Source organism: Fukomys damarensis, unplaced genomic scaffold (genome assembly GCF_012274545.1).
Source record: "Fukomys damarensis isolate Sample0158 unplaced genomic scaffold, DMR_v1.0_HiC HiC_scaffold_5, whole genome shotgun sequence".
Taxonomy (NCBI): Eukaryota; Metazoa; Chordata; class Mammalia; order Rodentia; family Bathyergidae; genus Fukomys; species Fukomys damarensis.
Window position 1 is genome coordinate 63,345,883 of NW_022900917.1, and position 16,457 is coordinate 63,362,339.

Sequence of the window (16,457 nt, forward strand, 5' to 3'; positions counted from 1 at the left end):
AAAGCCCTGAGTTCAATCCCCAGCACCATAATAAATAAATAGAAAATAATGTGTACACATAAGCATTTTTCTAGGAAGAGTCTTTAGCTTTCATGAAATTCTCAAAACAATTTGTGCTATAAAAACATTAAAGAGGAACTGACATTCAACCAAGACCACTCTTTTGCCATAAGCATCTTTATGCTCCAAGAGAAAAGGAGTTTTGGTTCCTCCTTGGGTGGCTTATTCCTTGCAAAGTTTTTCATCCTCGTACTGCAGTTAAGCACAGATCCAGCCACCCCTGGTTGAAACTCAAGAGCCCACCGTGTGTTGGTTCAGGGCAGCCCGAGGCAGCAGAGGCACCAGCACTGCTGCTGGGATTGTAGAGCAGGGCATTCAGGGGTCTACAGGTGAGAAAGCTGTTAGTTACCCTGCACCTGCCACTCAGGACCCTTTAGCTTATTCACCAGGAAACATGGCAGGCCACATGTTAAGAATTGGCGTCTTCCTGCCGGGCCCATGGAAGGCATATGTCTGTCACCCCAGCCATGTGGAGACTGAAGCAGGAGGATCACAAGTTCAAGCCCAACCCCGGCTGCTTAGGGAGACCCTGTGTACAAATAAACGGGGCTGGGGATGTAATTTAGTGACATAGTGCCTCTAGGTCCAATCCCTAATACCACAGTGGGGGAAAGAAAAGTGGTGCCTTTCTGGTCAGGATATAAAGCAATGATGAACTGTTAATAGTAGTGGTCCCAGGGAATGAACTGGGTTAAATGAGTGTAACTTAAAAGAACAAAGGGTTAGGGCTGGGTATACAGCTCAGAGGTAGAACACCTGCCTAGCATTTAGTGTGCAAGAGGCCCTGGTTTTGACCCAAAGCACTGATTTCTTTCCCCCCACCCCCGTACCAGCCTTTGTGAGGCAGGCCTGGTGCCACTGAGCTAAATCCCCGGCCCGACCCGCAGCACTGAAAAAAAAAAAAGTAGTGTTTTTAAATTTACATTTACTCTGTTATTAGACTGGTTTTCTCAGAGGAGACTTAAGACATAGTAAGTGCCAAATATTAAATCAATGAAAAAAGTTAGGTGTGGGGTGGCAGCAAAGCGATTTAAGATATACCAGAAGAAAGCCACTGAGTAGGAAAGTATCATCAAGCCTGTGAGAAGGAACAGTCTCCACTGGCCAGGGTTACTGTGGGTTGAGGGTAGGGCCCAGGCAGGGCAAACCGAAGATATATCCCCCTTTACACCTCAAAGGGGAGGCACGATGCAGGGGTGTCATTCTCTGCCCCCTCCTGGAAGGCAGTAGGCAAACTTTGGACCTGGCTTGGGAGTGTTCCGGCAGCACTTGCTCGACTCTCTTTGCACATTTGCCCCGGTGTGATGACTCCCTCTGGGCCGGGGTAGGCAGAGCCTGTTCCTGCAGCCTGACACTTGCTTTCTCTTGGCAGGCATGGGCAAGAAGGATGACCCCAAGCTGATGCAGGAGTGGTTCAAGCTGGTGCAAGAGAAAAATGCTATGGTGCGCTACGAGTCGGAGCTGATGATTTTGTGAGTAGTCCGAGCTTGGGGGCCCAGCTCCAGGGGGACAGCAGCAGTAGGCCTGCCCCTGCCCTGACTTGGCAAGGTGTCAGAGTCACTGTCACTGTCTCCCTCCTGTCTCAGTGCCCGGGAGCTGGAGCTAGAGGACCGACAGAGCCGACTGCAGCAGGAGCTGCGGGAGCGCATGGCGGTGGAAGGTAAGCACAGGCTGGCCACCCGGGGGCCGGTCAGGCTGCCACCTGCTAGATGCCCACCTGATGCCCTTGGCTGCTCCTCCAGATCACCTGAAGACAGAGGAGGAGCTGTCAGAGGAGAAGAAGATCCTGAACGAGATGCTGGAAGTGGTAGAACAGAGAGACTCCCTGGTGGCCCTGCTGGAGGAGCAACGGCTCCGGGAAAAAGAAGAGGACAAGGACCTGGAAGCCGCCATGCTGTCGAAGGGCTTCAGCCTGAACTGGTCCTGAACTCTCGCACGTGCACTGGCTTGTGTGTTGGCACCTGCCCGCCAGCCTACTTTCTCCCAAGCCCCCGGATCCAGCATCCAAGGGGGTTGGCACTGCCTGGGAGTCTACACTCAGAGGGCCGTGTTCTTGTGTGCCGTGGGGAAGCCCCAGGCTACGGTAATTATCTGAGGTGACTCCGCCTCCTGGGAAGAGGCCCATTGGGACTTCCCACTTGAGAGGGGGAAACTGCACGGTCTCAAAGGGTGGCGCACCTTCCTTTTGCTGACACATTTGGTAGGGGAAGGAAACTGCTCCCTCTCTTCAAAGCCACCACAGCCACGGAGAGCACCCCGCAGAGCAGGGCAGCTGTTGTCTTCACACTCCCTGAAGCACCACCAAAGAAAGGAAAAGACACCCCGCAAAAGCAAGTCCTAGAGACCCACAGGAGAGCCAAGGCCAGCTACACAGTGCCCAAGCCAGCATCGCAGGGGAAGCTGAGGGGTGGCAGGCTCTGAATTCATTATGCAAGTTAAGAGGATGCAGAAGAGGGCACCCCTAGCCCCGTACCGCACATGGGGCCTCTAGTGGCCAAACACCCCAGGCCTCTGCTCTCACTGGTCGCAGCCTGAGGCCTATGGATTGCTGCATTTTGCTTTTAGTTCACAACCATTTTGACACTGGAAAGTACTGGTTTTGGGGGCTTGGGGAGGTCCTAACGTCAAGCCCCCTGCTGACAGACAGGCATTTTCAGTGTTCAGCACTTCTGGGGCAGGAGGTCACCTTCTCCCTGGTGTTCTTCCTGCATTTGCACATTGAAAAGAAGCTGACAGCCTGGTGAGATGTTCAGCCACTTCGGACCCTTTCGTCAATTAACTTATTTTTTTAATACTTGAAAAGAAGCAACTTCATTTTTATATCCTTAATAGAGACACTGATCGTCTGGCCACCTGCGTGTAGGAGTGAGAGAGGTCTCTGCAGGAGGTCTCCCACACACAGCCTGATTCGAGACTGACTGAATGCTTGTTACATGCACTTATTTATTAGCTTCTCCATAATGTTACTGACCTGGTTGGCATCAGGGAGTAGCTTGAGGCCCTCTGGGCCCTTGCTCACAGCTTTTCTGTCCCCTCCAATACCTGTCGCCCGCCCCACCCACCAGCACCCCCTTCTATGACACTGGGCCTCTACGTCTGAATCATTTGCTTGTCAGAGATGCATCTCAGCACTGCTGAGATGTAGAGACGCCACTCTACACCCTCCATGGCGGGATGTTTCTCTTGGTTTTGGTGCCAGGACACCACCATCCTCTGCAGGTGTGTTAAAGCTTGGGCATTAAGCCCACTTCGACTGGCAAGACCATGTAGGGTGGGACCATGGACTCAATCTGGCCCAAGGGTCAGACAGACTGGAGCGTGGGTGCTGCCCCAGGCATTGGATGTAGGCTGTTCCAAGACAAACAGGGATGAATCAAGCCCTGTCTTCCCTAGGATCTCCTGGGGCAGCAAGGGCTAAAAAGAACCGTGTAATCAGCTCCATATGCCAAACTTCATTCTCACGGTTCTGCCGGAGGCTGGCTGTATACAGCTTATCTAAGCCACTGACTGAGAAAACGGGCAGAGAAGTGGGTGCTTGCTTGTCTGTCACAGGAGTCTGTACACCGTCAGCCCAGGGGTGTCAGTGTCAGGCCCATCCAGGAGGGGGCACTGTGGTCACCCCTGGTGGGGATGGGCCAGGAGACCGTGCTGACCTGGACTCTCTCCATGGAATCACACTGTGCCTCAACTTGAACATTCATCTAACTACGAAGGAGCAAAGAACCTTACTCTTCACTTTGTCTAAAAGCTGCCATCTGTCCTGTGGAAACCTAGATGTGCTGCTGCAAACCAGCGCAGCTCTGACTTCCTAGTGTCCTGTTTTCCAATGAGACAGTCTCCATTTTTAGTTTCTTTTCCTAAAGGGGGAGAGGAAAGTATTCTCCATTCCATCTTCAAACCCCCATCTCCCACGAAACACTGGACTGGGGATATGACCTTCATTGCCTGTGTGGCCTTTTCCCTTATTCTCTCCCCCTCCTACAAGCCCAGCAGAGATGCCTCTGTCCCCATTGTTCCCCTAACCCCCAGATCAAGGAAGCAGTTTCCAGAGTGACCGCAGCGATAGTGCTGTGCTTCATGTGGCCTCACGTAGCAGAAGGGCCAGGTTTCCTCAGCCTCTTGCTGCTGCCCAGCCCTAGTCAGCCTTGACATCGCTACTTCTTTCCAAAGCACATGCTGCTGCCTGCAGTCACTTTCAAGGGGGCCAAAGAGTGCAGAGAGGCCTTTTAAACACCAGCCAGCCAGGTGTCCCCCAGCTCTCCGCTCCCAACAGTGTTAGGACTTCAGGTTCTCAGAGAACACTTATTTTTAAAGCTTCCAGTTTATAACCACTAGTTGATTTCAGTACTCTGGTGACTTGCTACATGAAATGTTTTCCAGCTCTGGAAATGCACACAGCTCCAGCCAAGTTCTCCTCCCAAGAATTAAGTTTGTCTCTGAAGGCAGGGAAGTAGAGCCTGTATACCATAAACACACATAGAAAAGCCAGAGTCCCCTGGAGTGAGCCTGGGCACAAGGCTGAGTGCAGTGGAGACCCACAGTCAGCGCTTCTGGGGGACAGGCAGAAGCAGCTTCCGTGCCCAAGGCTGAGGCCGAGCAGCAGCTCCACATAAGATTCTAACCCTGCTCAGTTGATATCTTTGGGCCTTTGCCCCCAACTGCCTCCCCAAGCTGATTTTTGACCAGCAGTGCAAGGAGAGAATTTGATAAAAAGTTGAGGGTCTGGGAGTGTAGCTCAGTGATAGAGTGTATGCTTAGCATGCGCAAGGCTCTCTGGGTTCCATCCCAACACTACAAAAAAAAAAAAAAAGTGGTAACATGAACATCCCACCCACAAAGGAGAATTGTCCATTTTATGCGCAATAAAATTTTTTAAAGAAAGAGTGTATTCAGTCATTCTTCTGTACCTGGTAGTGATCCAGGGCCCATGTCTGTGTCTAAGCAGTATCCACAGAAGTCCTAGCTCTAGCATGTGTGTGGATGGACACAAGTTTAAAGACCTGGTCTAGTTTGGTTTTTGCTTAGTTTGTACTTTTTCCCTCAGTGTTCTATGTATCCTGACTCAGCCATCATCTGCCATTTGAAAACTGCCCTAGGGCCCCTGTTAAGGTAAGAAGCTGCCCTTTGGAACCAAGCCCCTGTATGTGGCCTCTGGTTGGGATGCATGTCTTTGACATGGAGATTCACTAAACTGGAGCGATCCTTGGGTCCCAGCCCCTTTCCTTCCAGCTGGCAAGGAGCCCAGTGGGCTAGGGCGAGTCTGTGCCCAGGCTGTTTGGGTGGTGCAGAATCCCTGAGTTTACTCAGCACATAGGGGCCTGGAGGGCACTGATGTCACCCTTCATGAGTGCAGAGTCATCGCCAAGAGACTAAAGGGAAGGATCCTGGCCCGCTCTTCTCCCCTTGCTGCAGGCCACTTTACTTTGCAGAGACCTTCCGGGACTCTCCCAAGTCTCAGACATCAGGAGCCTCCCAGACTGCAGACCTTGAGATCACTGCTCCCAGAGAAGTAAGCAAGCAGCAGGGAGCAACACCAACCACAGGAGCCTGGAGCCATCTAGAGTCCCTGCTGTGGAAGCTGTAGCGGGAGTCTGCTGGCTGTTACAGCTACTCCAGAAGGAAGCACACCCGGCCAGGACCGATGTGGACAAGATCATATGACCAGCACAGAAGGATATGCCAGGGCATAGACCTGAAGGGAAAGACAGGCCACAGCCCTTCCAAGAGTGGAGCTTGGAGTGGTGCAGCCCTGTAATCCCAGCCATCCGGGAGGCTGAAGCAGGAGGTAGGCAAGCTCAATTGGCAATTTAGTGAGACCTTGTTTCAAAAAATGAAAAGGGCTGGGGATGGAGCTCAGTGGTACAGCATCCCTGAGTTCAATCCCCAGTACCCATCCCCAAAATAAATAAAATTTTAAAAGTGAGGCTTGGAAGTAACCTGGTCCCAATTCCCATCTGTTTGCCAAAGGAATCCCTGGTTGAGAGCTTACAACAGGATTTGACCACAGTTCACAGCAACCTGCCAGTCCCCAGGTGGCAGGAAATGGTGATTGTTGTTTGGGCAGGCAGCCAGAAAGACAGGCTGGGGAGCCCCCTCTTCCTCTCAAGAAACCACTGTGACTCATGGCTCCAAGACCTTGAACCTGAACCCTGCCAGGGTCCCCTTTGCATCACATTCAAAAGTGGAGCAGGAAGCCATGCACAGTGGTACATACCTACAATCCCAGCACTGTGGGAGGCTAAGGCAAGAGGATTACAAATTCAAGTACACCACGGGCAACTTGGAGGCTTGGTGAAATCCTGTCTCAAAGTAAAACAAGAGGTGGGACCGTAGCTCAGTATAAAGACTAAATTAAATCCCTGGTACTATAAAAATGAAAAAGAAAGAGTGCGCTGTCCTTTTCTGAGCCAGCCAGATGGGCCCACTTAGCAACACCTTTGATTGTGTTGTCTGCCCTGATGTTCTTACCCCCATGAGGGCAGGAAGAAGCCATTGTCTTAGGTGAGCAGTGCCTACCCAAATGCTACTCTAGCTGGAGCCTCACCATGGTACTTGAGCCTAGAACCCTTCCAGTAATGCTCCCCTGATGCTTCTGAGCCTCAACTGCTGGCACTTGTAGGCCACCCCATTCCTTGTGTCACCTACTCCTGAGGTCTTTTTGCAGCTAGGTTGTCAGTGGGAAGTTGGGGGTCCCAGCTTCTGTGGGTAGGCACGTCCGCCACTGCCGCTGCCTGAGGCCACCTGTGTCGCACAGCAGTGTAGAAGGGGACTTTCCCCAGGACACACTTGCGTACATATCACCCTTCCTTCTGTGGGCCCACACCCTTTCTTAACCAGTGATAGCTAGTTCTCAAGCACAAGGGTCTAGACTTCAGACCGTGGTGGGCCAATTGTGGAGGAGCAGAGGCCCAGGGCTAGGCCTGGATCCAAATGGAAGTTCTCCCTGTATAGCAAACAACATGAACCCAGGCCACCAGACATGGCAGCTCCAGACCCAAGGGAGGGTCTTTTACAAGTAGTCATCATGTGAAAATGAGGACAATGTCACTGGCATCTGTACCTCTCAGAAAGAGATGGGTGTGAGTAGTGAGTCTGAGGTAAGCATTCAGAGAGGACCACCCCAGGCACCCCACTTAGCTATCCAGTCGGTGCCTCGTTCTCCCCATAGGTGGTGGGCCCATAACCAACCGAGGTACCCATGAGAGAGCAAGTGCCTCGAAGGATCGAATTGAAGTCTGTGGAGACACAAAAGTGTTCACCTTGGAGAAGAGGCCATAAATCCAAGGACCAAGAGCCAGGTGCACCTGCAGCCCAAGGTCATTTCCTATACATCTGGTGACCCAACAAACGTGGTTGTTCACTTTGTAACTATTCTAAATGCTAGGCCAGATCTGTTTGCTCACAAACTTAATAGGTACAGGTTGCCATAGGGAGACAGTGTTTCCAGAGCACTCAGACTGGCCTCCTCTGGCCCCAGCACCACCAAGCCAGCTCCATTGGAACTGTTGTCCTCAGTGGCCCCCGAGGGGACATGTCACAGGTCCCTATCCCCCTGAACCTCATTTTCCAGGATGGGTGGGTCATGGTGCTAAACCAGAGCCAAAGGAGGGAGGGGCCCACAGTGAGTGCCAAGGCCCGCGGGTGACAAGGGAGAACGGTTTCTTGAGAAAGAAGAAGAAAAATGACAGCTCCCTCCCCAGCAACATTTCATGTGTGTGTGTGTGTGTGTTACTGGGAACTGAACCAAGGGCCTTTATTAGAGTTCCGAGACAGTCTCACTAAGTCACTGAAGTTGCTTAGCAGGACTCGAACTTCTGATCCTCCTGCCTCACCCTCACGAGTGCTGGGGTTACAGGCTTGCACTACCATATCCAGCTTCATTTAACTTTTTCAAAAGTGTTTTTTAAGAATTAAATACCCTTCTTAAAATGTCACCAGTGCCAGGTGTGGCCGCATGTGCCTGTAATCCCAGCACTCTGAGACGCTAAAGCAGGCTGATCACAAATTTGGACTGGCCTAGCCTGGACAATTTAAACACAAAATTTAAAAGGGCTGGGAATGGGCCAGGCGTGGTGGTGCACACCTTTAATCCCAGCACTCAGGAGGCTGAGGCAGGAGGATCGCTGCGAGTTCGAGACCAGCCTGGGCTACACAGTGAGTTCCAGAGCAGTCTGAACTACATAGCAGGACCCTGTCTCAAAAAAACAAAAAAGGAGGGGGGTGGCTGGGAATATATCTCAGTGCAGAGGTCCTAGGTATAATCCCCAGTCCCAGTCCCTCCCCCCACCCTGACACCAAAATGTCACCAAGGCCAGACACTCACCTCACAGCCTTGTGCTAGGAACCAAGAATGATCCTGGCCCAGTCATGCAGCTTTTCAGCCTTGATCAGACTGTTGGTGTCTAGGGTATGGACCCAGTTTCCAGGGCTGGCTGTGCTGGGAACAAGCAGCAGAAGAAGCCACCCATCTCTTACCCACTTCCCCAGTCACTCAGCCACCTCAGCAAGCAGGGAGGGGGTCAGGAGTTGGCAGAGCCTCAGCTTGAGGGATGGACACCAACAGACGTTTTTCCAGTCGCTGCCCCAGAAGGTGTGGGTGGCAGCCCCCAGCTCTGTGGGGTTCTGTGGGGAGATAACTGTGAAGGAAGATTAAGAGCAGTTCCTCAAACTCAGTGCCTGAGAGGAATGAGTGGAAGGGAAAACCCCCTGTCATGATGCCTGCAGTGGTTTAAAGTCCTTGTCCAATACAGGAACCCTATTTACAGGAAAGAGAACACCTCCTCTGAAGTGGGCAGCTGGCCAGTCCTGTTCCTGACCATAGGAGCTGTTCTGTAGGAAAGCGAGGAAAGCAATAGAAAGTAATCCCTGCTTCTATTGGTAAGGTGAGGTCTCCGCCCATCACCCTCCAATTGCACTCCTGTGGCCAACTACCAAAATAAAATCAGTCATTTTTATCCTGTGTAGAAGAAGCTCACTTCTCCCTTCAACAGTAATTCACACCCTGGGAACTGAGCTGTGCCCTTTGAGCCAAGGGCTCCAGGGACACCTTCCCGAGGCTCCAGCTGGGAGCCACCTGCTCCCGAGGCCAGTGGCTCAAGCCAGTTCACATGTGGTGAGAACTGTCCCCCTCTGCCTCTCCCACTTCCCTCCATGTTTATTTTGGTGACAAGTGTCACTACTAGCTCGAAAGAATTTCCTCTTCTTCCCCTGCCTGGCATTTACTACCATATGACAGCAATGGGCAGACAGAAAGTTGTGTCCCTGAACATTTCCTAACATTTCCTGAACATTTCATCTCTGATCAAGGGCGATCTTTCAGCATCTCGGCTAAGGGTAGCCTTGTTCAAAGGCAGGAGAGCACCCCTGATACTGGGAAAGGCGGGCGGAGGGGTCTTGAGGACAGCAAACACACGGCATGGCCCGGTGTAGACCCCTTGCTCGGCATGGGGAAGGCCCTGGGATCTGTCCCCGGGGCTGCAAACAAAGACCCCTGAGCTCAGAACCTAGCTGCATGGTCAGGAATGAAAAATGGGAAGCCTACACATTTCCTGCCAGGACTGTGGTAAGGAAAACATTGCTGGGTGGCATGGGCAGAAGTCAGTGAATGGCCGTCCAGGGCCCTTCCAATCCTGAGAGGTGGAAGAGGACTCTCCACACATGGCCTAGCCTCCTGGGCCCCCAGGAATGCTGGACTTTCCTGCTCCCACTATGTCAAGACGAAGAAGGATGAAGAAAGATCTCGCGGGAGACAATGGGCAGAAGCAGCAGGATGATGTCCACCCCCAACCCCTCGACTAGCCCCGGCTTCCCCTCCCCAGAGGAGTTCTCCACGGGCTGGGGAGAACTGAGGCTCGGAGGACAAGACCCGGATTCCGTGATGGCAGGACCTGAGAAAAGCCACCTGCCCCACCCTGGGGGGTGGGGTGGCCCCACCTCTGGGGCAGAGGAGCCTCCAACCCAGACGCATGCACCTGCATCTTCAGCCACCAAGGGACTGACGGCGGCGCGGGGTGGCGTGGGAGCGGAATAGGTTCAGCCAGGGAACGGCGCCTGTAGCAACCCACCCTGGTGGTCCCAGCAACATCTGAGTAGCTCTGTGGTTTAAAATTCTCCCATCCTCCCTTTCCTCCAAGCCAGTGGGGAGACCACCCAAGAGTCTTTGCCCCACCAGGAGGAAAATGAAATGAAATAAGCACTGGACCGGAAGTCTGGCTGATCTCAGGTGTGGCTCTCTAAGCCTGCATTCTCCCCTCAGAAAGGGAAAAATAACATTCACTTCACCCCATAACGTGGTCATGGGGCTGTAATGGGATCATTGATGCCATGTTTGCTGAGTTTTGTGGGGTGCTGTGCCTGTCCTGTGGCTGCTCAGTCACACTGTCATGTCAGCCTCAATCAAACGCAGGGTCCCCATCAGGCCCTACCCACAGCAAGGTCTACCACCCACTGCCCCCCAGGGTCTGCAACAGGAAATGCTGCAACCTTTAAGTTTCTAGGAACTCGCCTGAGAACACCTGAGTCAGTGCAGAGTCTAGGAAAGGAAGTCACCGGGTGGATGTGGGGGAAGTCCAACACAGGAATGGCAACTTTAGAAGCATCATGCAAACAGAAGTGTGTGTCTCCTGGCCTTGATGATTCAACCCAGATGTCTGCGGCAGCCAGGGCAATGGGAACCGCGCCCTGGAGGAACAGACAGTTCCACACCTGCACCTGCTCACTGTGCTAGCTGGTATGCGTCATGTGGGCACCCTGAGTGCAATACTGGACCCCGTGCCTCCCCCTAACAGTCACCTGGAACACATCCCAACCAGTCACAGCCACTCCAGGCAGGGCCCTGCTCCCTTCTCTTGCCAGATAGGGGAGGAGATAGAAGATGGCCCAGGAAGGCCAGGGAAGGGGGGTGAATCCTGTGGGCCCAGCTCTTTGGCAGAATCAACCCCTGAGAAGTCACAGCTGTCCCTTTCCCCTGGGGCCATCTGAATCACAGCTGCTGGACTTTGGAAGGGACATTTCTGAAGTTTGCCTTCAAGTTGATTGTCTAAAAACCACTGTGCCCTACTCCCTCGATAACAGCTCTTGGTGTCCAGCACAGATCAAACAGCCTAATGCCTAAACTGCTGGCTCAGGGCAGGGCTGCATCCCAGCAGGCCCAGCCTCCAGCAGTTTCCTCAGGGTCACCCCCCACTTTTTCTCCCTCTCAGTGTGGGGCTGGGAAAACTCAACCAGCTTCTGCAAAACTGGGACTGCTCAGGAGTCAGTGCTGCAGTGTGGACATCATTTTTATCCCATAGACCCTGGTCCTGAGTCTCATCCTCTTTTCTATATCCTTTTCCTCGATTCCTGCCTTGGTTTCCACCACCCATTTATCACTTCAAGGCCCACTGCATGGTGAGAAAACCCCTCAGAGGTGAAACAGCTGGTCCTAGCCATACAAGGACCTCTCTCTGGGATGGGCCCAGCCTCTGTGCACCTTCCCGGGGGTGACTCACCCCTCCATGTCAGCCATTTCTTCCCCTGCCTCGCACATTCCTGCAGCCCTTCTTGGCCCCACCCCATCCCAGACATCTCCAGCAGTAGGCACCTCTCCCTCTGCTTTCTGTCAGCCCAGGGGCTACTGGAGATGGTGGGATACTGTGGGACACTGGCCTGACCCTTTCCTTTGGATCCCAGAGTCCAGTGTTCGGGGCACACAAAGGGAGGTCTGGGGAGCTCACTCTGCTTGGGTTTTGGAGTATGCTGCATCTTGAAAAATAAGCCACCACCCTCTGCCTTCTGCTAGAGGAGAGAGCCCTGGGACTGTCCCCCTAATCCTAAGTCCTGCAGCAGTATAAGTCATGGGAACCTAGTGCAGATGGTTCTCTGTACAGGCTGGGCCTTTCCCACAAGATGGTCCCCATGCACCTTGCCCTTGCCACCCTGGATCTCAGGCAGGAATTTGCTGGCAGTTTCTGTCCCCGAGGCAAGGGCTGGGGTAGCCAGGAGAGAGAGAAAACTTTATGGCACAGGTGAGGGGTCAGGCAGTACTTTCCTGCTGTCAGTGCTCCTGAGCCCAAGCAGGTCTCATTACTACCCAGGACTACACTTCTTTCAGTAAGTCTCCCAAATTGCACCCTATTCTGTCATGGATCTGCCTAAGCTGCTGGCTCAGGGCACCTTGACTCATGTACTGACTGGGACTGGGTTGTTCTGAACAGACCCAGTTCAAAGCCACGAAGCAGGCCAGCATGGACACGAGACCCAGGGGTTTTCCGTAGAGCCCTCAGAGAGACATCGTATGTGTGAAGGAACAGTCTGTGGTGAAGGGGACCACACAAGCTGGAGGAAGGGTGAATTGCCTTGTAAATGGCCCTGGGAAATGAACTCACCATTTAGAGAAATTGATCATTGGTTTCCTAAGTGGCATATAAAGGTAAACTTGCAGTGAATTAAAAAGTTAAGTCAAAAAATGAAACCACAGATGTATAAAGTAGAAAAAATATAGGAAAACATTGTTGTGACTCATGGAGGAAAGGACTTCTTAAACCATATTTTTAAAGACACAGTCAAGAACAAGGACATGGGTGAAATCCATTCAGTGCAGCACAGCACACCACCGACAAAGGGAAGAGCCCAGGGAGGCTAGAAGCAGATGTCTGCAGTGTCTAAAATAAGTAGGGGAGTGAGGGTCTGAACATCTGAGGAACTCCAGCAAACTAAAGAAAAAGGCAAGAACCCACATGGATAAACAGGCCAAGTTGCTGAACAGGTCATTAATGGATGAATATGACAGAGACAATTATATTTGGCCCCGTAAACCCACACTGTCTCCTCTTCCTGGGTGTGAAGAAAGAGTCCTTCCCAGCTTCTTCCCTGGCTGTGTAGGATATCACAAGCTTTCCAGGAGGGATATGAGCAGTAGGGCTATATGGCCTCCACTCCACATGATTTACAAGTGAGGCCAGCACTGTCCCCAGCAACAGCCCTGGAAGTGAAGAACTCATGGCAGCCACACACTCATGGAAAACACTAGGATTCTGGCCTAACTCTAGGACAGTGATGGTGAGCCTTTTAGAGACTGAGTGCCCAAACTGCAACCCAAAACCCGCTTATTTATCGCAAAAGGGCCAACACTGCAATTAACCTGAATACTGAGGTTTTAGTATAGAAAAATCAACTGTTATACCATGCTCAGCTACTGGGGTGACTCGGCTCGCAGGCTGACAGAGAGGGCTCTGAGTGCCCGCTAAAGCACACATGCCATAGATGTGCCACCACTGCCCTAGGAGGAGCCACTTGCCCTGTGACGAAGCAGGAAATATACCTTTGGTCCCAGTGACTCAAGTTTATGGCTGCAACATGCCATCTGGTTTGAGGATGCCTATGTCAGAGTTACCATCACTGCAGTAAGTTGGAGGTTATCTTGGCTTTCGTGTTTTGGGGATCAGGTGTGCAAAATGTGGGGCGTGCCCATGTTAAAGTATGCCATGGCACTTGGAAGTAACACTCATGGTGATGTGGAGGGAGTCTTGCTTTACTGGAACTGAAATCCTGTACATTATTTTGCATAATATACCAAAATGCTGTGCCTTGAGACCCCTGGAACTTGGGGTACCACTAAATTCCTCCTTAAAGCTTTCCCATGGCCACTGCATACAGACATTAAGAATGAGTCTTTTTTTGTCTTTCACTCTAACATGGAGGCATTTTACAGTGTTGAGTGAAGAAAACAATGACATTCAACACATAAAGCAGATGAATACATGCATAAAGACAGCAGCATATTGATTCACCAGACTGTGTCCACACAAATAATGGATGATGGGTCTCCTCTCTCATTCCACATGACGCAGAGCCAGCTGTAATCTGATGCCTCTTCCCAAAACCAGTTTCCGTCACACGAGGACTCCTCCAGCATCTGGAGGGCAGATGTCCAGTGTCCTCTGTTCTCTGCACCCAGCCATGAAAGACTGAACAGGGAACTCCAAGAACAGCTGTCACCCAGCCTCTGCCTCTTGCCCTGTCAGTGCCCCGCGAAGGTCTCTGTGCAGGAGTCCGTGGCTGGAGGAAACCAGGCCTGGCTTCTCTCTCCCTGGGAACGTTGGTCTGTGGTAAGCTGACTGGAAGCTTCAGGCCCAGCTAAAAGGACCAAGTCATCATGCGTGTTTGAGAGCCTCAGCACCACTCTCCTGAAGCTGACTGTGCTTGGGCTTATGAGAGGAGGTCATAAGGGACCAGGCCTGGGAAGGAGGGACAGGTTTTGTTATCAAAGGATAACTTTTGCCCTTGACCACAGACAGGCCAAGGCATGTGTGAAGGCCTCTCCTGCAGGCCCAGGAGAGGAGGTTTCTCTGGTGTGGGGCTCGGCTACAAAAGGGAAAGAAAGTCAGCACTCTTTGGCTGTGTACAGATGCCTAAGGGCAGAAAGTGAGTCCAACACCACACCACAGGATAAGTGTGCAAGTGTCCAGAGAAGCACTGTACACAACCAGCCCAACCTGGGGATGCGCAGATCAATGAGCAGGTTCCCATATCCCAGCCCTTCAACATTTTATTTTGAGACAAGTTCTGGCTAAATTACTAAATTGCCCAAGCTGGCTGAACATGATATTCCTGCCTCAGCCTCCCTGAGTAGCTGGAATTACACATATGTTCCACCATACTCTGCTCAGAACCCTGCAGAGGAGAGCCAGGCATGGTGGCACATGCCTATTCTCCCAGCACTCTTAGTGTTCAGAAGCGATGAGAGTAAGAAGAGAATTGGATAGTGTTGAGGTTGGAGGGATTATTAGAAATTAAACTCCTCCTGGCAAGAATATGCAGTGAGACTCTGGGACAACTCTTGGAGCATGATTGGACTATGGCCCACATATGGTTCTAAAAATGCACTTGTCTTAGAAAACCCTAGATACTGGACCAGAAGGCTCTGTTAGGTTTGTAGAGCGTGCAGACAGGGTTCCAGGCTGAATCAGGGGGTGGGTGTTTGAGCTGGAACCACTCCTGTGATCTCAGATGTCCAGATGAGTAGCGTGCCCGTCCCACTTGTGACATTGGAGGAAATGTATTCATTGGAATGAACTTGCTATTGTTCAGCATTTCTAGATTATCTCCTTGACACCTCCTTCAGTCAATTTAAACCGCACAAACTCCAGAAGTTTCATTTAAAGTTAGGGATATAAATTGGATACATTTCTTTGTGGAACTGTAAAAGTAATGTCTCTCTTATTTAAAAAAAGTTTTTGTCTGTCAGAAACCTCAGAGATAACTGCATTTAAAAATATCACTTAGCTTGCCAGGCATGGTGGCACATGCCTGTAATCCCAGCACTCGGGAGGCTGAGGCAGGAGGATCACTGTGAGTTCGAGACCAGCCTGGACTACACAGTGAGTTCCAGAGCAGTCTGAACTACACAGTGAGACCCTGCCTCAAAAAATAAAACAACAACAACAACAAAAATATTACTTAGCTTAAAAAAATATTACTTAGCTAAGTGTTGTGGTCTATTCCTGTAACTCAGTTACTCAGGGAGGGTAAAGCAGAAGGGTCAAAGTTTAAGGCCAGCCTGGACCATTTAGCCAGACCCTGGTTAAGATAAAAATTAAAAGGCTTAGGGTGTATCCTTGTGGTAGAGCACTTACCTAGCATGCCTCAGTCACTGGGTTCAATCCCTGATACTGCAAAAATAAATTTAAAAATCAAAATATTCCTTGCTATTTATCTTTAATTATGTAGTTCTGCAACCCTAATAAAGCAACTTGAAATATAGACAATATTGCCTAATTTTTTCTTGTTTTGTAATGCTGCCTAAATTTAACAAACTATTTCATCATGTAATTCTTACAATTTTTATACATTGTCAAATTAGCGCCACACCCACTTTAAAATGAAAACAAAAAAAAAATCGTTGACTGTGCTATTAGGCAATCACGTGATTTCTAGTTATACTTCCTTCCAGTCTTTTTTTTAGATTCAATTTTCATTCCGTGTGACAGAGCAACTTTCTTGCTCCTATTTGCTTCCTCTTCCTTTTTGAATATTCGCTTTCCTGTTTCTCTTTTGGCTGCCATCCTGTGCTTCCCTCCGGGGTGTGCAGGGTCCCACACTCTTCCCCCCCGGCAGTTGGACCACTCTGGCTGCGGGCATTGGCCAGTGGTATTGATCAGGTTATTTGTGACCCACGTGGCTTGTCTCACATTTTCCTTTCCTCCTGGACCGGTTAGGGTCTAGAACTGCCACCCCAGAGGCTATTCCAAAACAGCTTGCGGGGTTCTGAAAGCAGCCTCCCGCAGGAAGCTTTAAGAAGTGTCCTAACATCACAGAGATGAAATGGACCACAGCGGAGTAACGGACCCTGGGGCCGGCCTCACCCCTCAGGCCGGTCTCCAGCGGACTCCGGATTCCCGAGACCCGCCGGGCGCGGG

General features: G+C 51.2%; 1 protein-coding gene across 1 annotated transcript in view; it reads left to right on the forward strand.

The window, feature by feature from the left end:
• Mical3 (microtubule associated monooxygenase, calponin and LIM domain containing 3) overlaps positions 1-4,941 on the forward strand; it is a 213,500-nt gene extending 208,559 nt beyond the window's left edge. Inside the window, exons 31-33 of the mRNA XM_010630661.1 lie at positions 1,433-1,532; positions 1,647-1,720; positions 1,803-4,941. Of these exons, the coding sequence (XP_010628963.1) occupies positions 1,433-1,532; positions 1,647-1,720; positions 1,803-1,987 (359 nt within the window). The 3' untranslated portion in view covers positions 1,988-4,941. The remainder of the gene's footprint in view (positions 1-1,432; positions 1,533-1,646; positions 1,721-1,802) is intronic.
• Positions 4,942-16,457: the final 11,516 nt, after the last annotated feature.